We start from the raw sequence: 27,073 nt of genomic DNA, 5'->3' as shown, positions 1-27,073 counted from the left end.
CATTCTTGAACGCAGGCGGGTTCTCTGAGTGATAAATTAAGAATGGCTTCAGCTTAAACTAAACCCTGCAATGTTCCCGCCAAGCAGCAGAGTTAGCCTATCCTTAAACGCTTTAAATCCTGGCATGATTTTGGCCTCTTTGTGAATATAAGTGCGTGCTGGCATCCGTTTCCAAAATAATCCAGTTTCATCAACATTGAAAATCTGTTCTGCTAGACATCCCTCATCTGTAATTAATTCATCCAGACTATCAACAAACTTACATGCTCCTTCCTCATCCACACTTGCTGCTTCTCCAGTCACTTGAACACCGTGCATTTGGAATCTTTTCCTGAATCTCTGGAACCAGCCAGTGCTTGCTACAAATTCTTGACTGTAATCTTCTCAAGCACGCTCCTTCAGAGTCTGAAATAGACTTCTCGCCTTCATCTGCACAGTAAAAAGACTTAATGGCGTCCGTTTTTGAATTTGATCTTCCATCCAAATATATAGCAATTTCTCCATTTCGTGGATGGGCCCACTTCGTTGCTTTGTTATAACTGTTGATCGCATGGGTGCAGAACCTTTCACAGCTTCAAGAATTCTTTATCTTTATCGTCAACACAGTCGAGTGTGATAACTTTGTATCACGTGCGATCACATTCACTTTCTTTCCTCCTTCGTACTGCTTAATTCCCTTCATTTTCGTGTCAAGATTGATGGCCTTTCTTTCCTTCTCAGCAGGCTGAGGCATAGACAAAGACAATTTCTTCTTGGTAGACATCTTGGGAGGGGGTTGATGAAAAATATCCAAGACACAAAACACAAATTGCTGTACTGAGTCTGGGATAACAGTTGAAATGGTGCACGCAGAGATGGTAGTGCTGCCGGAAGCCGGTCCGCATTGTTGTACGCCCAGCTGGGCAACGTTTGCACTGCCAGACGCGGAGCAGTCGTGGCTAGCGATTGTGGTCATAAAGTCGAATGGTTGTAAGTTGCATGGGTCGTAAGTCGATCAATAACTGTAAAGATCAGTCTTTTGGTCAGAGTGCTTAATCCCAATCATAAAGAAAGAATTGGTATGCAACTGCACCACCACAGCAAAGGAAGATGAATCCAGAGGATTCACTACGTGCCTGTTATTATTCTCATGTCCAGCAATAATTATCAGTGCAATAAGATCCACTGAAGACATAGATCCTAAAGAAATTCATATTTGGATTACTCTACTAGGTAAAGATGCCATGAGAGTAAGATGTGCTGTTTTGTACAGGTGAGATGCTGTCAGAGGTTAAGAACATGGAATAGTTGGTGTAAAAAGAGAGATAAAATTATCTGTTTAGGCATAGTGACCAGACACACAATTGAAAAATGTAGCAACTTAAGCTAACAATTATCTTTTCCTTTAATTCTTTGTTACATTTATCTAAGAAACACAGATAATGGTTTATGCTATACTTTTGGTTCCATGGGGAAGTATAAATAAATTGAGATTATCCCTCAATTACAGGACATCTTCCCTGGGCTGATGGCAGCTTTTTTTTCCTCTGAGCAAAGATTGGGAACAGATGAAGATTAGAAAAAAGAATAGAATGTGGCTAACAATCTCCTGTTTGTTCTTCTCCATCTTTAAGCTGTTTTCTGCACTTTGCTAATTGCTCTATGTCTTTAGAGCCTTGCCCTTTCAGTTCAGCCTTGACTCCGTAACCTCTAGCTTTTAGTAGAGTTTGACCAATGTAGACAGTAACAGGTGAGATCTAAGGGTTAGTGGTAAAAAATGGTTGGGTTACAATTCTTGTAGTTGCTACTTTTTCTCTCTATAGATGGGGTTCCTGTTGTGTGGGTCTAAATCAGACTAGGCTTTCATATTTTACCCCTTGCTTTGTCATGGATGGTAAAAGATTCAAACCCTTGGGTGCCTCAATATTCCCTTTTCTTTAATACCTGGCCATTCTTTAGAAGTTTATTTGTTACATTGATTTCAAAATCCCACAAGTGTGCCTTCTGTTTTCAATAGACTGTGACTAATAGTGCTAGTTTTATCAGAGACGGAAGAATAAGAGACTGCTTCTGCTTCCAAAGGAGTTGCAGAAAAATTCAGGGATTAAAGATTCTCAGGCTCCCTTGAGTACACAGGTGTCCCCACTCCACATCTTGCAGTTCTACTTTTTCCCCATTAATACCCTCACTTTACATAACATACTTGGTATAATTTCATGTTCATCTTGACTGGTGATTCTGCCACTTGTGCAATTAGATTTTAGGACTAACAACTGTATTTTCCCAGAAGCTTGAATAAGTAAAATATTCTTTCAAATGTTTTGAAGCTCTCTTTTTGCTTGCTCCCTGTGCCTTGAGTGTGGAGTTCAATGCTCTGAACTTGCTTTTTCTGCAATTTCTTGTGTCAGCAGAAGTGGTCATTCCACCTTACAATTTACATAAGCATCATTATTGTGATGGTGAATGATCAAGTGAATCTCCTCCTCAATTTCCTAGCCTTCCTTTTTATTGGCACTTTATTCCAAGCAACCATACGTGATCATTTATATAATTATAACACCCCTGCAAATCATTTATCAACAATATCCTGCTCATACAGTTAAGCAATTCATCTCAGAAATCCAATTGGAGGATTTTTATCTTGGGACTACCCCTAGTTTCAAGAATGTAATTAGTTAATTCAAACCAGGAAAGCGAATGCTACTCAGAATATTTAAAACACATCATGTAATTCAGGGAATCAGTTATGTTGTTAATGGAATAGCCAAGAAAGAAACAGGAAAATATGAAAGAGAGTCCAAGGTGAGCAGCAGCAGGAATCTTTTGCCGTTGCTACGCTAGAGGGACAAAGAGGAAGAGTGTTGTTTTCAAACCTCAGGAGCCTGGATCATTCACTGGAACCTGGACTCACAGGAGACGCGTCTTGAGGAAGCAGTTGTCAGCAATGGCACCTGACACTGCTTAAATTCCTTGTGGCCAAGTTCAACCAGAAGCCACTTGACTCGGGTGTCTAGAAAATGCAGCCTTGCATAGGACAGTGTTTTTTGATACTAATCTGAGTAGGAGAAAAGAGCGGAAGGCACCTGAGGTCAAACAAGCCAAGGAGTGACAGATTGTTAACTGGCTATGTAAAACTCCAGCTCACTTAGAAGATAATTAAGATCTGATTTCCTAAAACTTGTCAGAATAGGTCTCCACCCAGGTATTTACTTACTCTTTGTTTCCCAATGTAATTTCACTTTTATCTAGCGTGGTTTTGTAGAGAGTAAAGGTAACAATGCCAAGCAACTCATGTAAATATGACTTACTACTTTGACCAGGTGGAAAAATTGTTTAAACTTCGATGTTATTCAACAACAACAAAAACTGCTACTATTCCTAAATACACACAAATGCTTTCCACAAGTACTTCCCTTTCTATATGTTTGCAAGTTCTTACAAGAATTTGCAATCTACTGCTTTCAGTCATAACAGAGGCTTCAGAATCCATTCTCTACTGGTTAGGTGATATATGAATCTACAAGTAAATGATTCTGTGAGCCATTTCTTAGGCATCTGTAAAACTGGAAACGCGACATTTAAAATGGCCATAACTCAGTCCAATATGTGATGTTCTTTCAATCAATAGCTAACAAAGAATAGATTACTTAAGTAACCCTTAGCTGAAAGTCTCAGATAGATGTTGTCATTGTCTTTTGAGTAAAATTAATACCATCAGAAACAGAATGGGTTTATATTTATCATCAGAACAACATAAGTTTCTTCATTTTGTTGTTAAGACAATTTCCTATTATCTCTTTTGACTAATAATCAAGACCTTTCCGCTGCTTAACAAGATGAACTTATGCTAGAAATCTGAAGGTAGCCTTGTTGTCTTGTAGATAAGAATGTCACAGTCAGGTTTGATGTACATTTTTCTTTAAGCTTATAAACTGCTGCATGTGGCCATTTATAATTGTCAAATTAGTGTTCAGCCTTGGAAGCATTCTGCCAATGGTTAATCTTGCTTATTTTATGTGAATACATATGATATTTGCCTTCTCTCTCCGAGAAACTGTCTCTAGATTTTACCAGCAAATATTCAAAAATAGCGATTCCATGAACTTCCTGCAATTTATCCCAGTACTGTGAGATAATTCTTTCTAATCTGCTACCTTAGGCCAGATTCCTCTTGCACTATCTTCAGTAAAAAGAAAATTACTATTCACTGTTTCTCATAAGCCAGAGTCAGTTATTATTTCTTATCCCTTTTTCCTTTATCTTTGTAATTTCAATTCTACTTTCAATCAAATATATCCTCTCCTATTACTTATATATTAAGAAATATAACATTCTTACATAGACGCTGTGTGTCTCATAAGTTTTGTGTTTTTACACATGTATTTACATTCTTCAAATTTTCCTCAAAATCTAAAATATTACTCTTTTTTGCTTATTTCTCTTTTTCCTACAGAACTTTGCTCATACCTTTACTATAAATAAACTCAGGTTCTGTATATATATCTACTTCCTCACCATTCTCAAAGAGGAAGAATGAGAATTTCTTATCAGTGTCTTGGTTCAAAGTGCCTCTCAGAGCCTGGTACAGAGAAGTCAACAATTATTTGACCCACTAGATGAATGACTATAAGCATAAACGTACTAGTTACATGTAAAGGAGCAGGAAATTCCTAGACAGAAACTGTCAGCTTCTATATCTGACCCATATGTAGCTCTATATTAAATAATTATTTTACAGGTAGACTTAGACCAGTGATATTTTGTTCATATGGTAACTCATTATATATACACACCTCTTTTCAACTAATAGTGGGGTGGAAATTTTCTTATTATAGTAGAAACCCCCTACTATGTTTATCTAAATCCTCCCGTAATATACTATGAGATGCAAGTAAACAGCAAAAAATCTTGTTTTGTCACTATTACTTTGTTAGTGATTGACAGTGCTTAAGACATAGTAAATGTTCAGTATTTGTTGCAGCACTTAATATATTAATACTTATTTATAGAGATTATAGCCTATGTCCTTTATAACAGGTAGAATAACAGAGTGAATAGAACAGTAGCTTATAGTAGCCAAAGTGTAACTAAAAATATATTTAGAAAACATATATTCAGCTTCTGTTCTTAGTGATAAAGGAGATAATAGCTAATTATTTTTGATCATGTATAGTGGGAGCAGAAACAGTAATAAGGACTTTAAATAGATTGTATTTTTAATCTCCAAATGAGTATTTAAGGTAGAGAGTCTCCTATTTTGTAGATATGAAATCTGAAACACATAAAGACTGAGAAAATTACCCTAAATTATACACTTCATAACTGACCTTTTTAGGATTTAAATAAACATAGATTGACTCAATGCCCATAATCTTCCTTATGGGCATGCTATGTTAACTCTCAAAGCATAAAGGGAATATAATATTTTCAGTTAATGTTAATGTGCTGCAGGTAAAAATACAGGCTCAAGTGTTTGCATTAGCAAGGTGAGTCAAGTTGAAGATGTTCTTTCACTGTATTTGGTACATAAGTATATTTATTATGCTTTGAAATAAATTGTATTCTTCCAAAATGCAAGGGTGCCTTCTCAACCAAAGCAATACATGAGCTTTCAACAGCTTGCTGTAGAATGGTGCTGAACAACTATAACACACTCAGCAAAACTAGGGCACAAAATGAATCCTCTCCTCAGAAACTACCCATTGTTTTAACAGATGTGTTTGTGTATTTTCCTTCTTGAGGAAAAACTTTGCTAGGTTGCTTTGTAACTTTAATTTTCCACAAATAATCCATCGGAGTTTCATTTCAGCTCACAGCTATGCTATATAACTTTAAATTATTAAAAATCATTAACACATATAATAGGTACATATTTTAAGGAAATTTAACTTATAATAGACCATTAACTCAACATGTGACATTTACTATTTCCTCCCCAAACACTATTATTGTGAAAGTTAGATTATTTGTGAAATAATATGCAGTTATATTGAGAGCATAAATCTGTAATAGACTAAAGAACATAGTCTGACTTTGCTTCAATGAGAATAATACGTTTATCAAATGTCTTTTTTTAAAAAAATTATATATTATTGCACTTTAGGTTCTGGGGTACATGTGCAGAACATGCAGGATTGTTGCATAGGTACATACATGACAATGTGGTTTGCTGCCTCAATCTCTCTGTCACCTATATCTCGCATTTCTCCCCATGTTATCCCTCCCCAACCTCTCTACCCCCCGCTGTCACTCCCCAGTCCCCCCAACAGACCCCAGTGTGTGATGCTCCCCTCCCTATGTCCATATTTTCTCATTGTTCAACACACACCTATGAGTGAGAATAGGTGGTGTTTGATTTTCTGTTCTTGGGTCAGTTTGCTTAGAATGATGGTTTCCAGATTCATCCATGTTCCTATAAAGGACACAAACTCATCTTTTTTATGGATACATAGTATTCCATGGTGTGTATGTGCCACATTTTCCTTGTCCAGTCTATCATCAATGAGCATTTGGGTTGGCTCCAGGTCTTTGCTATTGTAAACCATGCCACAATGACCATATGTGCGCATGTGTCTTTATAACAGAACAATTTATAATCCTTTGGATATATACCTAGTAATGGGATTGCTGGATCAAATGGAATTTCTATTTCTAGGTCCTTGAGGAATCGTAACACTCTCTTCCGCAATGGTTGAACTAATTTACACTTCTATCAACAGTGTAACAGTGTTCCTATTTCTCCACATCTTCTCTGGCATCTGCTGTCTTCAGATTTTTTAATGATTGCCATTCTAGCTGACGTGAGATGGTATCTCAATGTGGTTTTGATTTGCATTTCTCTAACGACCAGTAATGATGAGCATATGTTTGTTAGCCTCATATATGTCTTCTTTTGAAAAGTGTCTGTTCACGTCCTTCACCCACTTTTGAATGGGTTTGTTTTTTTCTTGTAAATCTGTTTTAGTTCTTTGTAGAATCTGGATATTAGCCCTTTGACAGATGGATAGATTGCAACAATGTTTTTCCCATTCTGTTCATTGTCAGTTAACGCTACTGGTTGTTTCTTTCGCTCTGCAGAAGCTCTTAAGTTTAATTAGAACCAATTTGTCTATTTTGGCTTTTGTTGCCAATGATTATGGTGTTTTAGTCATGAAGCCCTTGCCTATGCATATGTCCTGAATGGTTTTGCCTAGGTTTTCTTCTAGGGTTTTTATGGAGTTAGGTTTATTTTTAAGTCTTTAATCCATCTGGAGTTAATTTTATTGTAAGGTGTCAGGAGGGGTCCAGTTTCTGCTTTCTGCACATGGCTAGCCAGTTTTCCTAACACTATTTATTAAACAGGAAATCCTTTCCCCATTGCTTGTTTTTGTCAGGTTTGTCAAAGATCAGATGGTTGTAGATGTGTGGCATTGCCTCCAGAGCCTCTGTTCTGTTCCATTGGTCTATATATCTGTTTTGGTTCCAGTGCCATGCTGTTTTGATTACTGTAGCCTTATAGCATAGTTTGAGGTCAGGTAGCATGATGCCTCCAGCTTTGTTCTTTTTGCTTAGAAATGATTTGGCTATGCAGGATCTCTTTTGGTTCCAGATGAAGTTTAAGGTGGTTTATTCCAGTTCTGTGAAGAGGGTCATAGTTAACTTGCTGGGGATAATGTTGAATCTATAAATTACTTTGGGCAGTGTGGCCATTTTCACAATATTGATTCTTTCTAACCATGAGCATGGAATGTTTTTCCATCTGTTTGTGTCCTCTCTTAGTTCCTTGAGCAGTAGTTTGTAGTTCTCCTTAAAGAGGCCCTTTGCCTCCTTTGTTAGTTGTATTCCTAGGTATTTCTTTCTCTTGGTAGCAATTGTGAATGGCAGTTCATTCTTGATTTGGCTCTCTTTAAGTCTGTTATTTGTGTCTAGGAATGTTTGTGATTTCTGCATGTTGATTTTGTATCCTGAGACTTTGCTGAATTTGCTTATGAGTTTCAGGTGATTTGGGGCTGAGACCACAGTGTCTTCTAAATTTACAGTCATGTTTTCTGCAAATAGAGACAATTTGCCCTCCTCCTTTCCTAATTGAATACCCTTTATTTCTTATTCTAGACTGATTTCTCTTGGTAGAGCATCCAATAGTATATTGAATAGGAGTGGTGAGAGAGGGCATCCTTGTCTAGGGCCCGATTTCAAAACGAATGCTTCCAGTTTTTGCCCATTCAGTCTGCTATTGGCCATGGGTTTGTTGTAAATAGCTTTTATTATTTTGACAATTGTTCCATCAATATCTAGTTTATTGAGAGTTTTTAGCATAAAGTGCTGTTGAATTTTGTCGAAGGCCTTCTCTGCATCTATTGAGATAATCATATGGTTTTATTCTTTGGTTCTGTTTATGTGGTGGTTTATGATTATAGACTTGCATATGTTGAACCAGACTTGCATCCCCAGGATGAAGCCTACTTGATCATGATGGATAAGCTTTTTGATATGCTGTTGCAATTGGTTAGCCAGTATTTTCTTGAAGATTTTTGCATCTATGTTCATCATGGATATTTACCCGAAGTTTTCTTTTTTTATTGAGTATCTGCCAGGTGTTGGTGTCAGGATGATGTTGGGCTCATAAAATGATTTGGGAAGGATTCCCTCTTTTTGAATTGTTTGGAATAGTTTCAGAAGGAGTGGTACCAGTTCCTCTTTGTAAGTCTGGTAGAAATTGGCTGTGAACACATCTGGACCTGGGCTTTTTTTGGTTGGTAGGCTATTAACTGTTGCCTCCACTTCAGCCCTTGTTATTGTTCTATTCAGGGTTTCAAGTTCTTTCTGGTTTAGGCTTGGGAGGAGGCAAGTTTCCAGGAATTTATCAATTTCTTCCAGGTTTACTGATTTGTGTATATAGAGTTGTTTGTAGTAATCTCTGACAGTAGTTTGTATTTCTGTGGAATCTGTGGTGTTAACCTCTTTATCTTTTCTTATTGCATGTATTTGATTCTTCTCCCTTTTCTTTTTTATTAATCTGGCTAGTTGTCTGTCTGTTTTGTAGATCTTTTCAAAAAAACACCTCCTGGATTTATTAATTTTTTGAAGGGTTTTTTGTGTCTCTATTTCCTTCATTTCTGCTCTGATCTTATTTATTTCTTATCTTCTGCTAGCTTTTGAGTATTTTTTCTTATCTTGCTCCCCTAGCTCTTTCAATTTTGTTGATAGGGTGTTGATTTTAGATTTTTCCTTGCTTCTCATGTGGGCATTTATTGCTATAAATTTTCCTCTACCCTGCTTTAAATGAGTCCCAGAGATTCTGGAATGTTGTGTCTTTATTCTCCTTGGTTTCAAAGAACATCTTTATTTCTGCCTTCATTTCATTGTTTATCCAGTCAACAAAGAGCCAGTTGTTCAGTTTCCATGAAGTTTTGCAGTTCTGATTTAGTTTCTGAATTCTGAGTTCTAATTTTATTGCACTGTAGTCTGAGAGACTGCTTGTTATGATTGCTGTTCTTTTGCATTTGCTCAGGAGTGATTTACTTCCAATTATGTGGTCAATTTTAGAGTAGATGTGATGTACTGCTGAGAAGAATGTATATTCTCTGGATTTGAGGTGGAGAGTTCTGTAAATGTCTGTTAGATTTGCTTGTTCCAGATCTGAGTTCTAGTCCTGGATATGCTTTTTAATTTTCTGTCTCATATCAACAGTGTTGATCTGTCTAATATCGACAGTGGAGTGTTAAAGTCTCCCACTATTATTGTGTGGCAGTCTATGTCTCTTTGTAGGTCATTAAGAACTTGCTTTAGGTATCTGGGTACTACTGTGTTGGGTGCATATGTATTTAGGATCATTAGCTCTTCTTGTTGCGTTGATCCTTTTACCATTATGTAATTCCCTTCTTTGTCTCTTTTGATCTTTGTTGGTTTAAAGTCTATTTTATCAGAGACTAGGACTGCAACTCCTGCTTTTTTTTTTCCCTCCTTCTTCTTGGTAAATCTTTCTTCATCCCCTTATTTTTAGCCTATGTGTGTCCTTGCACGTGAGATATGTTTCCTGCATACAACACTGATAGGTTTTGACTTTTTATCCAATTTGCAAGTCTGTATCTTTTTACTGGGGCATTTAGCCCATTTACATTTAAGGTTAATATTGCTATATGTGAATTTGATCCTGCCATTTTGATGCTATCTGGTTGTTTTGCCCATTAGTCGACGTGTTTTCCTCATTGTGTCAATACTCTTTACTATTTGGTACGTTTTTGGGGTGGCTGTTACTGGTTGTTCCTTTCTATATTTAGTGCTTCTTTCAGGAGCTCTTTTAAGGCAGTCCTGGTTGTGATGAAAATCTCAGCAATTGCTTGTCCATAAAGAATTTCATTTCTCCTGCACTTATGAAGCTTAGTTTGGCTGGATATGAAATTCTAGGTTGCAAGTTTTCTTTAAGGATGTTGACTATTGGCCCCCACTCTCTTCTGGCTTGTGGGGTTTCTGCTGAAAGATCTGCTATGAATCTGATGGGCTTCCCTTTGTTGGTAACCCGACCTTTCTCTTTGTCTGCCCTTAGCATTTTTTCCTTCATTTCAACCCTGGTGAATCTGACGATTATGTGCCTTGGGGTTGCTCTTCTTGATGAATGTCGTTGTGGTGTTCTCTGTACTTCCTGGACTTGAATATTGGCCTGGCTTGCTAGGTTGGGGAAGTTCTCCTCTATAATATCCTGAAGAGTGTTTTCCAGCTTGGATTCATTCTCTCCACCATATTCAGGTACATCTATCCAACACAGATTAGGTATTTTCACATAATCCCATATTTCTTGGAGGCTTTGTTCATTTCTTTTTACTCTTTTTCCTCTAATTTTGCCTTTTCCTTTTATTTCACTGAGTTGGTCTTCAATCTCTGATATCCTTTCTTCTCCTTGGTCAATTTGGCTATTGTAACTTGTGTATGCTTCGCGAAGTTTTTGTGTTGTGTTTTTCAGCTAAATCAATTCATTTATATTCTTCTCTAAGCTGTTTATTCTCATTGGCATTTCGTCACACCTTTTTTCAAGGTTCTCAGTTTCTTTGCATTGGGTTAGAACATGTTCTTTTAGCTCAGAGAAGTTTATTATTACCCACTTTCTGAAGCCTGTTTCTGTCAATTCATCAGACTCCTTCTCTGTTCAGCTTTGTTCCCTTGCTAGTGAGGAGTTGTGATCCTTTGGAGGAGGAGAGGTCTTCTGGTTTTTGGGTGTTTTCATCCTTTTTGTGCTGGTTTCTTCCCATCTTTGTGGATTTATCTACCTGTGGTCTTTGCAGTTGGTGACTTTCAGATGGGGTCTCTGAGTGGACGTCCTTTTTGTTGATGATGATGTTATTTCTTTCTGGTTTTTAGTTTTATTTCTAACAGTTGGGCCCCTCTGCCGTAGGACTGCTGGAGGTCCACTCCAGACCCTGCTTGCCCAGGGATCACCTGCAGTGGCTGCAAAACAGTAAGGGTTGCTGCTGGTTTCTTCTTCTGTTATCTTTGTCCCAGAAATGTACCTGCCAGATGTCGGCCTGAGCTCTCCTTATCTTTTGAGATGTGGGGGTCAGGATGCTGTTTGAGGAGACAGTCTGTCCCTTATAGGAGCTCAAGTAGTGAGCTGTGAGCTTCATTTTTCCCTTCAGAGCTGCTAGGCAGGTACATTTAAGTCTGTTGCAGTGGAACTCATAACTGCTATTTTTTCCCAGGTGCTCTGTTCTGGGATGGTGGGGCTTTATTTATAAGTTCCTGGCATGCTGTTGCCTTCTTTCAGAGATGCCCTGCCCAGCAAGGAGGTAGCCTAGTCACAGTCTGTCAGCAGAGGTGTTGCTTAGCTTCTGTGGGATCTGCCTAGCTGCTGCATGAACTTCCTTGTGGCTTTGTCTATAGAGGTATAGTTAGAACTGCCTCAGTAATGGTGGACTGCCTGTGTAATGGCAGACGGCCTCAGGAATGGCGTATTGCCTCAGGAATGGAGGAAGCCCTTCCCCCCACAGAGCTGGACCATCCCAGCTCCAGCTGTGCTTGCTGTGAAACTCTCAATCCAGAGAGTTTCAGGTTGCTGAGCCAGATCACCTGGCTCACTGTTTAAGCCCCCTTTTTTACAGTTGAATGGGTGACTCTGTCTCCCAGGGGTTCCAAGCACCAATTGAAAAGGCCACCCACATTTGTGTGAGTTTTTGTGCGGAGACCCACTGTGCTGGCTGAAACAGCCATGCTGGAGACTCGTGGCACTTTTCCACCTGGGAATCTCCTGGTCTGTAGGTAGTAAAAACTCATTTGGAAATGTGGTGATCACTCATCCTCTGTGTTCTCACTGGGAACTGCATTTCAGAGCTGTTACTATTTGGCTGTCTTGGATCAAGAGTCTCAATTGTCTTGTTTTATTTAAGGCTTATTTTTTCATTTCTTTATGTTAAGTTATATACTTGCTTGTCTCCTCTTGCTCTCCTTCTCTCTCTAACTCGCTCATTCTCTTTTTAAAATAAGACTACAGGATTGATATTCTTTAATGCAAAATCTGCAGACTATGTTTAACTTGTTTTTCTCCTTAGAAAATATATGCCTTTCTTTAAATTAGGGAAAAATATGTTTCTTTATGAACTAAGAAAAGTTTTATAAAGCCAAATGTTTAGGAAAGTGATAGTATTTAGGAAGGTTTCTTAAAATGCACTGAAATCACAGCAGAGGAAAGTAGGTCTCCACATTCTCAGCAGGTTGCTTGTAAATCCAAATGACATGAAATATTCCGTGACAGACTCGCCACATTTACTGCAGCATTAACATAAGAAGCTCTTCCAACAGTTTACCTTCTTGCTTACTGATGAATGGAATTGTTTGTGTGTCTCCAATGGGACTATAATTGGCACTCACCCTTCTCTCAGCCTTTCAGAATACTGGCATTTCTTTTGAGGAAATTCTAAAGCACAGGAGGAACTAAACGAGGGCAGGAGGATCTTTTAAATAGGTGAGATCATCCATCAAGTACCAACTCTTTCACATTCTCAAGATTTATTTGGGTAGAAACTATTATCCCTTGCACAATGGAAGTGACAGAAGTTATAACAATATGTTTGCATGTTGCTTCCTATATCACCTATAGAAGTTAGAGTCAATTTGCAGCTCTTTTCCAAAGCAATGCTTTCTGCCTCAAAATTCATCTGCTGTGAAAAATGAATTCTCTTTTTCTGACCCATACATAAACTGCATTTATAGGTCATTTTAATGACATAAGATTCTATTTTAACAAATTATTTCTTGAATATTCAAGTTTTCTTATACATAGTAATTTTCTACTTAGAACAAACTCTAAAGAGTATAGAATAATATTAAAATTATTTATCGAACATTCAGGTAGCAGTCACTATGCTCAGCATTTTATACATATTACCTCTTGATCCTAATATTCATTTCTTATTTTAACATTAGTTTCTCATTTTACTAATAAAGTAATTGAGACTCAGGGAAACCAGGTGATAGTTTCAATATCCATTTCTCAAAAATTAATTGGGCAGGATTTCAATCTAGGCTACTTGGGCTCAAATATTTGATATCCCAGCCTGCATCTTGTTTTATGGAGAATCTTTTCCACCCATGTGTTTGCCAACTGAGAAAAAATGTATTTCAAAAAGGAATCCCGATGTTTTAAATATATTTTCTGCAGTGTGGACTCATATATATCAAATATATTTTCTTTAAAAATATTTTTAATTTGCTTTGCATTCCACTGCACACTGTTTTAAATATCCATAAAGTTGTTTATACTTCATTTTAATATTGATAAGTACTGTGATGTCAGTAATGATAATGCCTCTTTTACTCCTGATTTTATTAAACTATATTTTTGCTCTTATTTTCTTCATCAACCAATTTTGACAATTATGTTGATCTATTTCAAAAAAAAATACCCAACTTTTGGGTCGTTGTTTTGTTTGTTTTGATTTGATTTCCATTTTATTGTTTTCTACTGCAATATTTATTACTTCCTTCTTCTTGCTTGTAGCTTAGTTTGATCTTCATTACCTTGTTGTTTAAAATTACAATATTAATTTAAACCATGCTTTTTTTCTGAGGTACTACTTACAGCTATAAATTTTTCTCTGATCACTGCTTTAATTCCATCATATGTATTGCTTTATGCTGTGTTTTCATTTACATTTAATTTAAATTGATTTCTAGTATCTTTGTGATTTCTCCTTTGATCCATGAATTTTTAAAAATGTATTGCTCAGTTTCTAAGTATTTGTGGATTTCTCCCATTTATTGCTGTTATTTTTAATTTAATTCTGTTGTGATCAGAAAACATATGTTGTATGATTTCAATCCTTTTAACTTTATTGAGAATTATGTTATGGAGTAGCCCATTATCTGTCTTGGAGAATAACCCATGTGCACTTGAAAAGAATGTATACATTGCTGCTGTTGAGTGTTTTATTTTAGAGATGCAATTTAGGGACAGTTAGTTTATGATTTCGTTCAAGAATAATATATATACTTGCTAATTTTGCATATTTTTTTACCTATTATTGAAAACTGGTATATTAAAGCTTTCAAATCTTATTGTTGAATTCTTTCATTATATCAGTTCTTAATCTATAAATTTGGGCGTCTGTTGTTAGCTCAATATTGTTCTCAAATCATCATATCTTCCTAAATAATTGTTTCTTTCATTATAACATCCTCATCTTTGACTCCTGCAACTTTGTTCTTGTCTTAAAGTCTATTTGGCCTATTAATACAGCCATTCATGCTCTTTTGTGATTCCTGCTGGCATGATATATTTTTCTGTACTTTTACTATTGACCTATTTATTCTTTTGAATCTCAAACTTTCTTATTGCAGATGATATGATACAGTGTATGACTTTTTTTTCTTTTTCTTGAGACAGAGTCTCACTCTGTCACCCAGGCTGGAGTCCAATGGCATGATCTCAGCTCACTGCAACCTCTGCCTCCTGGGTTCAAGCGATTCTCCTCCCTCAACCTCCTGAGTAGCTGGGGTTACAGGCATGTGCCACTGTGCCCAGCTAATTTTTGTATTTTTAGTAGAGATGGGATTTTGTCATGTTGGCCAGGCTAGTCCTGAACCCCTGACCTCAACTGATCTGCCTGCCTCAGCTTCCCAAAGTGCTATCATTGCAGTTGTGAACCGCCATGCCCAGCCTTTATGAAGTTTTTAAAAACTATACCTTAACATCTGCCTATGTATTCGTTTTTAAAAATGTATATTTAATGTAATTATTTATAAAGTTGGATTTATGGCTCCCATTTTTTGGGTATTTGTCTCATGTCTTTATTTCCTTCTGTATCTTTATTACTGTGATCTTCTGTGTTAAATAAACATTTTATAGTGAAATATTTTTCATTTTTTTGAGTTATTTTCTTAGTGATTGTCCCTGGAATTACAATATATATCTTAGTTAGTCATCTATTTTAGAATAATACAATTTAATTCAGTAAATACACAAACTTTTTTGTAATGTAGTTCTATTTCTATCTCCTTTGTACTATTATCATATGTGTATGTACTATATATCAACTTTAATTTGTATAAGTGCAACAATATAGATTTATAACTATTGCATGCAATTTTTAAAAAATTAATTAAGAGAAGAAGTGAGAACAAGATGTATTTTTCTATCTTTTATATCCACTCACATAATCACCTTTATTGGTTCTCTTTATATCTGTGTCTGGATGGACATTATGACCCAAGACTATTTCCTGTCAGCATGAAGGAGTTGCATATATTTTTTTAAGACATAACAGCTAGCAATGGATTATCTCAGTTTTGTTTATCTGAGAATGTATTTTACTGTTAGTTTTGAAGGAAATTTTTGCTGAATGTAGAATTCTTGGTTAGCCATCATTTCTTCCTTTCAGCACTGTAAATATGTCAGTCCTCTGTTTTATGGCCCTGATCATTTGTGCTGTGAAAGCAAATGTTAATTGTATAGTGGCGTACCTACCATTTTACATTTGTTGCTTTCAACATAATATATTTGTTTTTACCTACAAACGTTTTACTATAATGTGCCTATGCATAGACTTTTTTGTTTCTATCCTATGTACTAGTCAAAGTCCTACTATTGAGCCAAAATAAAAGTATGTAATAATATCTATGTAATATATAAAGATATATTACCAATATATTTTTACACTTTTGTAAAACCATTCTAGTACATAAAATACCACTAATTAAGAAGAATATACTGCAGAAACACTGTTGTGGCTGGAAAAGATCTTCTGCAAAGATAGCTACAATCAGAACTGGGGAAACTGGGTCCAGCAGTGTGATTCTGGATATTCTAGATTTCACATTGCCACTAGCCAGTTATATAATAGACCCATGCCTTGTTACACTGGAGAGGCCCTATAACCTTTGGAAATGTCTGCATGAGAAGACGATCTTTTAACAGAAGGCATCACTTTCTGAGACTCACTTTCTTCAGTGCAAGAAGTTTTACTAGTATCTGAAGCAGATATTAAAGCTAAGGAATTTCTATCCTTTGGATATCGCTGGTCTCTAATCAGACTAGGTATTGGCAAATGCCTATCCTTTTCCAGATATGATGAGTTGAAAGTTCTAAAAATCTAGATGTACAATGGAAAAGATTTGGAACTCGCAGGTAGGAGTTTACATATTTCGCTTTGGACTTAACATTATATCTCAATGACCTTATTTGAAAATAAGATCCTTGTATATTTAGTTCATTAAGATAAGGTCAATAGGTAGACCCTAATCTGGCTGCTATCTGCATGAAAAGAAGAAATTCAGACATGGAGGCAGATTACAAATATGGAGAATGCCATATGAACACGAGGCAGAGATCAGAGTAATGCATCTACAAGCCAAGGAAGACCAAAGATTGTCAGCAAACCACCAGAAGCTAGTAGAGAGGCATAGAACAGGCTCTCGCAGCCATCAGATGAAACCGACCCAGCTGACAGCTTATTCTTGGACTTTTAGGTTCCAGGACTGTGGGATAATAAATTTCTGTTGTGCAAGCCACCTAGTTTATGGAGCATTCTTAGAACAGCCCTAGAAAATAATACAAACGCCATTCTTCAAACCAACCAAGGCCAACCAGGAACTCTGCTAGGAGATAATAACATCTGCAATGTTATTGCTACTGCTCACAAATTCATCATAATTTTCTTTATGGTAATGCCAATCATAATTGAGGGTTTCAGACACTAGCCAGTCCCTCTGATAATTGGTGCACCCGATATGGCATTCCCCCAGATATATAATATGAGCTTCTGACTTCTCCCCGCCATCTTTTCTACTCCCACTTGCATCTTCAATAGTAGAAGCCGACACTGGAGCCAGCTGGACAGTGTATCCCCTTTACCAGGAAGCCTAGCACATGCAGGAGCCTCTGGATCTAACTATCTTCTCGCTCCACTTGGCAGGTGTTTCTTCTATTTTAGGGGCCGTTAACTTCATTACCACAATTATTAACACAAAACCCCTATTTGTTAAACAATAAAACTTCAATTATTAACTGAAACCCACCACCGTGTTTCAGTATCAAACACCCTTTTCCTCTCATTCGTCCTCATCATGGCAGCCCTTCTACTCCTTTCTTTCCCAGTCCCAGCCGCCGGCATTGCTATAGTAACTGACGGTAACTTCAACACTACATACTTTGACCCCGCTGGCAGGCGTGACCCTGTCTTGTATCAACATTTATTCTGATTCTTTGGTCACCTGGAAGTCTATATTCTTACCCTACAAGACTACAGTATAATCTCCCATATCTTAATGTATTACTCTGGAAAAAGGAACCATTTGGGTATTTAGGTATAGTATGAGCCGTAGTATCAATTGGCTTCTTAGGATTTCTCATATGGGCTCATCATATATTTGCAGTAAGAATAGACATAGACACTTGAGCATACTTCACCTCCTCTACTATCACTATTGCTATCCCTACTGGCGTCAACTTCTTTAGCTGCTTAGCTACACTGCATGGTGGTAACATCAAATGATCTCCCACAATATTCTGAGCCCTAGGATTCATTTTCCTCTTCTCAGTAGAAGGTCTAACCTGCATTTTCATAATTCATCACTAGATATTGTCTTACATGAGACATATTATGTCGTAGCCTATTTCCACTACAACCTATCAATAGGAGTGGTATTCACCATCATAAGAGGCTTTATCCACTGATTCCCCGTTTTTAGGTCATGTACTTAATCAGACCTACGCTAAAATCCACTTCACCATTACATTTGAAGGTGTTAACTTAACCTTCCTTGGCCTGGCTGGTATGCCCTAACATTACTCCGAGTATCCTGATGTGTCTGTGGCATGAAATATTATCTCATTCGTAAGCTCATTTATCTCACTAACAGCAGTTATACTCATAATCTTTATAATCTGAGAAGCCTTTGCTTCAAAACGAAAAACTTCTAACCATCTGAACAATCATCTATTGTTTAGAGTGACTTTACAGCTGTCCACCACCTCACTGCACATTCGAAGAGCCAACCTACGTGAAAACCTAAACAAGAAAGGAATCAAACCCCCAGAAACTGGTTTCAAGCCAATCCCATAACCTCTACGACTTTCTCGATAAGATATTAATAAAATCACTACATAACTTTGTCAAAGTTAACTTATAGGTTAAATCCTGTGTGTCTTCATGGTTCATCCAGTCCAGTAAGGCCTTCAAGACTCAACATCCCCTATTATAGAAGAACTGCTCACTCTCCATGACCATGCTCTTATAATTATTTTCCTAATTAGTTTCCTAGTCTCATATATATTATTTCCCTAAACTCACAACAAAATTAACTCACACTAACACCACAGATGCCCAAGAAATCAAGGCTGTCTGTACTATTTTACCTGCCATTATCTTAGTTTTAATTGCCCTCCCATCCTTAACTATTCTGTACATAAATGATAAGGTTAACAACCCTTCTCCTACTGTCAAAGCAATTGGTCACCAATGACAGTGAAGCTAAGAATATACACAGTATGAAGAATCAGGCTTCGATTCTTACATAATCCCAACAGCAGACTTAAGGCCAGAACTTCGACTCCTCAAAGTTGAAAACTGAATGATTCTCCCAACAGAGATCCCACCCATATATTAATCTTATCCAAGGATGTCCTGCACTCACGTCCTCCCCCATTGGGCCTCAAAACAGATGCAGCCCCTCAATGCTTAAACCAAACTACCTTGACTACTACATGTCCAGGCCTTTACTATGGACAGTGCTCAGAAATTTATGGGTTTAACCACAGTTTTATAACTATTGTCCTAAAATTAACGCCCCCCCTTAAAATACTTCGAAACCTGATCCACATCCACACTATAATATCACTGTAAAGCTACCCAGCATTAACCTTTTAAGTTAAAGATGGAGGGGACCGGCACCTCTCTGCAGTGAATGTCTCAACTAGAACTTCCACGTGACCCATTATTAACCTGTCAAGAATCATAACTTTATTCTCCATTACTCGGTTAAAATTATCAAATGTCACTTATGATACACCCCCTACAACAAAAATAATCAAAACGCAAAGACATAAAGCCCTGTGAGAATTAAAATGAACGAAAATATATTCACCTCTTTTACTACCCTGACAATTATAGGTCTACCCGCAGTAGTATTAATCATCTTATTTCCCACCATACCATTTCCAACCTCCAGTCATCTAATTAGTAACCAATTGATTTCCTTTCAACAATGATTAGTTCAACTTGTGCTAAAACAAATAATAATTACCCGTAACATGAAAGGACAACCTTGATCCCTTATACTGATATCCCTAATTCTCTTCATTGCCTCAACCAATCTCTTCAGCCTTCTACCCCATTCATTTACACCAACTACCCAATTATCAATAAATCTAGGGATAGAAATTACCTTATGAGCAGACACAGTAATTACAGGCTTCCGCTTTAAAATGAGTCTCCTTAGCTCACTTTTTACCACAAGGCAAACCTATGCCACTTATCACTATACTAGTGATCATTGAAACTATTAGCTGATTCATTCAACCAATGGCATTAGCTGTGCAATTAATAGCCTATATTACAGCCAGACACCTACTAATGCATTTAATTAGAAGAGCCACACTAGTACTATCAACTATTAGTCTTCCCACAGCTTCAATTGCTCTCATTATTCTAATTCTACTGACCATTCTCAAATTCGCCATAGCCCTTAGGCAAACTTATGTCTTTACGTTAGTGGTAAACCTTTATCTATGACAGCACATAACGACCCACCAAACACATACCTACACATAGTCAAACCCAGGCCCTGACCACTAACAGGCTCTCTCTCAGCTCTCCTAATAACATCTAGCCTGGTCATGTGATTTCACTTTAACTCTATCACTCTTATAACCTACACATAGTATAGTTTAATCTTATCTACCTGATTATTGAGGGCCTCCTATGCATCCTATTGGTGAGTATCCAATTAATTGTGCCTTCGCCTGCAGAAGCATCCTTCCCTCTCTAACTGAGGATTTTAGGCCTTTCTTTACAGAGATAAAAAGAGTATCTACATCATTAAAAACAATTTTGTTTAGGCCACAAATTACAGTGCAGGATGCCACCATTGAAAACAGCTTCCTGAATCCAGTGGGAAATAATAGAGCCTTTGAGAAGGAAAGAACAATGGCAATACTTCACCTTCAGAAACAAGGTAAGCTTTGTTATTACAGCATGATTGGAATAGCAGTGAGAATAATTTTACCCAAAGAAGCATCTGTGGTTACTTATTGATAGTCTTCACTGTGACTGATGTGTGTGTATTTACTAAATTGTTGCCTTATTTATTCAGCGGCCCTAGTAGGTAATAGTATAAATAATTCTCCCAGTCAGCAGAACTTTAAAACATTAATTTTGAGTGTTCACTTTGTCTGGAAGAAATGGCCAGAGACACATATTCACATAATTTAATGGGAATTTGGCTGAATTTTAGAGAAAAACAAAACAAAACAACACAACACTAATGACACGTTCTGGAGAAGAAGTTTTAGAATGGACTTTTCATAAAGGCACAGACTAATTGGATACTCACCAGCAGGATGCATAGGAGGCCCTCAATAATCAGGTAGATGAGATAACCTATACTATGTATGCCACCATTACCTCTTTACCAGCCACCACAGGCCTTGCTTGACATCAGAATGTTTTTGCCAGTGGAAACAACAAAGGCTCTATTGTAAAGGAAGCTGAGATGGTGACCTGTCTTTTAGTCACATTAGTCTTTTATGCTATTGAATCCAGAGGTAAAAGAAAGGCTTACTATCTTGCCAAGGATGACTCAAAATAGAGAGCTATAAATATATAATGGGGGCCAATGTCATGGTTTTTATGTTCAACAGTAAAAGCTAATGCAAAGTACAGAAACCCAACCCAGGCAGGACCACTAATAACACAGACCCTTCATGCAAAAAGGCACAGTCACCATGCCAGGTAAAACTCCTTGGCATGCTAAGATGTCGGCTAAAATCACGATGATCATAAAATGGTTAATGGAAGAAAGAGGTTGCAAATACCATCCATGGCCATCTATCCAGTTTCATGAATGTGCTCTTATTGTTTAATTATTTTATTTAATAATTATATATTTGCATACATTAATATTTCCATTTTCCCTTTCTCCTTACATTGAATATAAATTAATTAATATTACTTAGTCCAATATTTCAATGTTTCAGTTATAAATATGTCTATGTCCACATATGTCTGTATGGATACATAGATAGTTTTGTAACTGACTAGAAGATAAATGAGCTTCACACTGACATGTATGAATGGCATATCAGACTTTGTATCTCCTCTTTCAAGGACAGGATGAAAAGTCTTCAGTTATGTGCTAGTTATAGCACATTAACCTAAAGCTAATTCAAAGTTTAAAAATAAAAAAGCAATGTATAGCAAAAATGAATTATCAGGTTATCAGTTTTCAACTTGACATTATCACTGTCCTTTGCCCAGTCTCATCTGCACGTTAGGAACTATATTAGCTAGAAGCGTCTTTCTTGTTTTATTCAAGATTAATTTACTAATGAAGAGGACCCAGTCCAAGGTATGAAGAAAAGGAGAAATCAAATGTAATCATATGCATGGAGATGTGAGATTCTCAGTGGCTTCTCACTTTTCACTAAGCACACTTTGCTTCATTGCTAGAAACTAAAATAAGAGGTGAATGCTTCATAAAAATTCCTGAGAATTGCAGAAGCTTTCTAGTACATCTTTGAGAACAACATACCATCACCTTGATCTTTAAAATGAGCTTTCCAGTGTATGCTTATTTAATGTCTGGCAGTAGCTTATCTGATTTTTAGCGGACTTTTTGCTAATACACCACCAGTTCTTACATCAGTCATCTAAATTTATATTAAACCATTTTTACTTTGCATACAGTGGCTTCTATTTTCTAATCAAGTCCTGAATTATACAGTGAATAAGGCCTGGACCAGGGGTGTGGGTGCAAAAATATATGGATTTTCACTTTATATAACCATATAGTTTATTTTTTGAATGGATTAGAGTATGAGTAGAATATGATGAGTTACAAGTTAATCATACTCTATGATGTTGTTTATTTGAGGAATATATTTATAATGTGTGCATTATGTGCAGTTTTAAAAAAATATTATGACTCATGTAACAAAATCCCTGAAGTTTAACAATAAGGAAATGCTCTCATCTAAATTAATTATTAATAGGGAAGTTTTCCTGTAGATAAATCTGAAGTCTTACACTGTATGTAATGTATTTGTAATGACACATTTATATTTTCTTTATTTAAAAACTGGTACCAGATACTCCCAGAAGCTTGAGAGGCTGAAGTGGGTGGATCACCTGAAGTCAGGAGTTCAAGACCAGTCTGGATAACATGGTGAAAATCCATTTCTACTAAAAATACAAAAAATTAGCCAGGCATGGTGGCACACACCTGCAATCCCATATACCTGGAAAGCTGAGGCAGGAGAATTGCTTGAACCAGGGAGGGGGAGGCTGCAGTGAGCCAAGATCACATCACTGCACTCTAGCTTGGGTAACAAGAGTGAAACTCCATCAGGAAAACAAAACAAAAACAACAGCAACCAAAAAAAAAACTGGTACTAGAACATTTTTCCATAACTGTTCATAACATTTTATTTTATTCTGCAAAGCCCTCATTGACAATTGCAGAACTAAAATTAGTAGGAAATTTATGTGGAAAAATTTACTCAATGTTTAGTTTACCTTGGGAGTTAGCTTGTGAAGTAGTAGAATATCTGCCTTACCTTAGTCGCTATTGCTGTTGCTTACTATTATAAACCTGTTTTAATTAAATGTCTTATTGCTCTGTTACATATTTATGTACAATGTAAATTAATAATTTTAGCTTAATTCTCTTAGAGTCAATGCCATGTGAAATCTGATTACAACTTTAAATGTCATGATGCCCATATGCAATTGCCAAGAAATATTCAAAATAAACCTCTAAGAAGAGAATAAAGACCTCAATATAAAAAAAGCATCCTGCAGCAATACGTTTCATCTAGATTGTTTGCAGAACTATGTAGGCAAACTCATTTACACTTTTGTTTAGAAAAAAATTGAATTATATAATGAAGAAGAGCAACAGAAATCAGAAAACATGGAACAAGGAAGGCACTAGAAAAATTTGGTTAAATTTGGAATTGTCTTTGAGTATTGACTTCACAAGTCCATATTATTTTTAAATATTATTTTATTTTAATATTAATAAATTATTTATTGGCCAGTTCTTCTTAGTATGTCATAGATTATACAATCTTGCACAGAGGATAAGGTAGTTTAACCAATAACAAAGAAGTGTGGTATACTAAATTTACTTATATAAACAAACAAACAACTAACAATCATTTAGAAGGAAATTATGGATTTTAGAAACAATAATTGTAACAAGTCTATTAGAGACCCTTTGATGGACAAGAACTATCAATATACATAGTCTTATCAATGACCGTGACAATATAATTTGAAATAATTGAATTATTAGGGTCAATTGAAGACAATGCGATTTTGGGTGATAAACTATAATCCATTCATTAAAGTCAATTAGTAACTAAGTCTGTGATAATTCCCTTCAAACAAATGACTATATTGATTCTTATTACAAGAATTTAATAGAAAATCAAGATATCAAATGCAATAGTACTTAGAGATGGTTCACAATTTCTAATGTAGTCAGAAATGAAATCCTCTCATACTTGCTACTACTAAATGTAAGGTGCTTAGAGAAAAGCACTGAAAAATAAAGAAATAATACAACTGAGAGTCTTCTAGGTAGTGGTGTACAAAATATTACTACCATGTCTAAAACCATTACAAATGAACTTCGAAAACCTTAAGCTACGTGTAATAAGCCAGTCACAAAAGGACAAATAATGTATAATTCCACTTATGAAAGGTACTTAGAGACATCAAATTCATAGAAACTGAAGGTAGAATGTGTGGTTGACTAAGGGAAGAGGGGAATGCAGAATTACTGCCTAATGGGTATAGCTTCAGTTTGGAAAGATGAAAAACTTTCTGGAGTTCTATAGTGGTGATAGTTACACAGCAATGTAAATATACATAATGTCGCTAACTGTACCCTTAAAAATAGTTAAAATAATAAATTTTATGGTGTGTGTATTTTACCACAATTATAAATAAATAAATCAATGCAATTATAAGACATTAATCCTACTTTCAAAAAGCAGGTGATCTGCTCAGGATATAGGACAAGAAAAGTCTAATTATGAGGAATGATACAAGTAATGATATAAGGCAGCAACTGACAAACTGTCAAATAATTGAAACAGAACTTATTTCTCTTCTAAGAGCATACCTGGTTAGAGCTGTGCCAAATTACTCATCACTAATGGGCTTGTTGCATCTGCAGCCTTTAAATCTCTATTTAGGTTGTCTCCAATCTTGTAAAAAGATGTCCTAGCTTATCTCAGTGTGTTCCACAGTTCTACTGGTTTTCTGCACATCTCATGAAATGAAAAGTTTGAGAAGAATTGTATACTAAGTGTTAGAAGTTTTGAAAAAGAGAGATCACTATGGTTCAGAGTAGAGTTGTAGAACTATGTAAACATCAAGGTATTTAAAAGAGATCTTAAAATACGAGCATGGTTTTCATATGCATTCTGGTTTTGTAAATTGCTGGAAATAGGTAAGAGTTAAGAAAGTATCAGGTACATGAGGGGAAATAATGACAGGTTAATATGATTTTAGCAAAAATGATACTATACATGAACAGTGGAAGATAAATTTGGGAAGCAAGTTAAGGAAAGCTTTGGAAGGCCCACAAACAGTGGGTGGGAGTAGGTAAAAGGGAGGCATTGAAGATTTGATCTCGGATTTTTGAGTTCAGTTTTCTTCATGAATTACTAGATAATGGCTACAAAACTAAATTTCTTAATAGACTCCTTCTTAGTTTTAATATAGAGTGAATGTTTTGACTTTTTAAAGGAAATATTTCCCTTAAATCTAATTGTTAGACTTTAACCAAGACTTAAGAATAATTTTTTATAATGTATATATGTGTATTTTCAACATGTATAAATATTTGACAACTAAAGAAAATATTTGGGACTCCAGGAGCAGGCGGGGCCAGAATAGGGGGACCCCTCACCTGCCCCGATCTCATAGTACAGGTTCTCTCCCCTGTCGAGGCGTGCAGGGGGCCCCAGGGAGCTCCTCCAGACTGGGGCTGGGGAACTGGGCTGGAAGGATGGGGGGCCCAGAGGGTACAAGCCTGGCTTGGGGACCCCAAGGAAGGGTGGCAGGCACTCCCTGGGGGCTGGGGAGAAGAAGCCGGGGGCAGGAACCTGTGTGGGGCCTCGGATTCCCCTCCTTGAGGTCCCCATGGGCCGCTGGCTCCTCAGCAGGCTCCCATCACTTTGTTGCCTTGGTAAGTAGGGTGGGGGTCCTGGCACCCAGGCACCCGGGTGGGCTAGGGAGTTGGGGGCTGGTACACTCCCTGAGGTCCCTGGTGGCTCCCCGCCCACCTCCAGAGACAGCGAGCGTTGGAAGGGGGATTGGGCAGCAGGCGGGGTGCCCCCGCACTCCTGCTGGCTCTGTTGCTCGGCTACCTGCTGAGCCCGCTCAGCCCCCCAGCACACTGCCCGGCGCCCGACCCAGCCCGAGCCCCTGTACGTCAACCTAGCCCTAGGGCCCAGGGGTCCCTCACCTGCCTCTTCCTCCTCCTCTTCCCCTCCTCCTGCCCACCCCCGAAGCCGTTCAGATCCCGGTCCCCCAGTTCCCCGCCTTCCCCAGAAACAACGGGCACCCTGGGGCTCCCGAACCCCTCACAGGGTGCCCAGTCCCTGGGGCCCCCCGAGCCTCTCCTGCTCTACAGGGCAGCCCCACCGGCCTACGGGACGGGGGGTGAGCTCCACCGAGGGTCCTTGTACAGAAATGGAGGACAAAGAGGGGAGGGGGCTGGACCCCCACCCCCCTACCCCACTCCCAGCTGGTCCCTCCACTCTGAGGGCCAGACCCGAAGCTACTGCTGAGCGCCAGCTGGGAGGGGGCCGTCCTTGCTTCCCGTCATCCTCACTGGATCTTGGCCCCGACAAATCCCTTGTTTTGTATTTTCTTGAGCCCTGACCCCTACCCCAGGTTTCTAACTTTCTAACTTGTTTCTGATGTGGGTTTCTAACCTGTAATCCCAGCTTCCCTATCCTGGGCTGAAGGGTCTGCCCATCCCCCACCTCCCTCCATCCTGGGGGTCCTCGCACAAATCTGGGGAGGGGGCGCTAGGCTGACCCCATCCTCCTCTCCCTCCAGGAGCCCCCAGCATGTCCTAACCTGTGCATGGGGGTGGAGGGACAGTTCCTGCCCTTCTCTCCCCACATGCCCCACTAAACCATCTGACAACATTAATGAATAAAAAGGTGAAAAAATATGTGAAAAAAAAAAAAAAAAAAAAAAAAAGAAAATATTTGGTTTATGAGGTCTAAACAACTAAAGAAAATGTGTGTATATTTGAGCTCTTACTTTGGAATGTAATATCCAGTCCTCTATAATGTTTTATCTCTATAATGAAGTTGTATACAATAGAATTTTTAAAACCCTTAAAACAGAGATCTGATACAGCAGGTATTTCCCATTTTTGAGTCAGT

At 37.5% G+C, this 27,073-nt stretch overlaps 1 protein-coding gene across 1 annotated transcript; it reads left to right on the top strand.

The window, feature by feature from the left end:
- Nucleotides 1–854: 854 nt before the first annotated feature.
- Nucleotides 855–26,852, top strand: LOC116550647 (rho GTPase-activating protein 33-like). The gene is made up of 2 exons (XM_032276663.1): nucleotides 855–969; nucleotides 26,050–26,852. Exons 1-2 carry the CDS (start codon nucleotides 855–857, stop codon nucleotides 26,556–26,558), a joined length of 624 nt encoding a protein of 207 aa, XP_032132554.1. The 3' UTR covers nucleotides 26,559–26,852.
- Nucleotides 26,853–27,073: the final 221 nt, after the last annotated feature.

The sequence above is a fragment of the Sapajus apella genome, unplaced genomic scaffold (genome assembly GCF_009761245.1).
Source record: "Sapajus apella isolate SASKATOON/1434 unplaced genomic scaffold, GSC_monkey_1.0 scaffold8, whole genome shotgun sequence".
NCBI classification, from domain to species: Eukaryota; Metazoa; Chordata; class Mammalia; order Primates; family Cebidae; genus Sapajus; species Sapajus apella.
Note: the sequence above shows the minus strand (reverse complement) of the source record. Positions and strands in the feature narration are given on the sequence as shown.

Excerpts from the sequence above, each read along its gene's own strand:
- LOC116550647 (XM_032276663.1), top strand. The coding sequence starts at position 855 with ATGGTAGTGCTGCCGGAAGCCGGTCCGCATTGTTGTACGCCCAGCTGG. Across the intron at positions 970-26,049 it reads GGTCATAAAGTCGAATGGTT|CCCGCTCAGCCCCCCAGCAC; the intron begins GTAAGTTGCATG and ends CTACCTGCTGAG.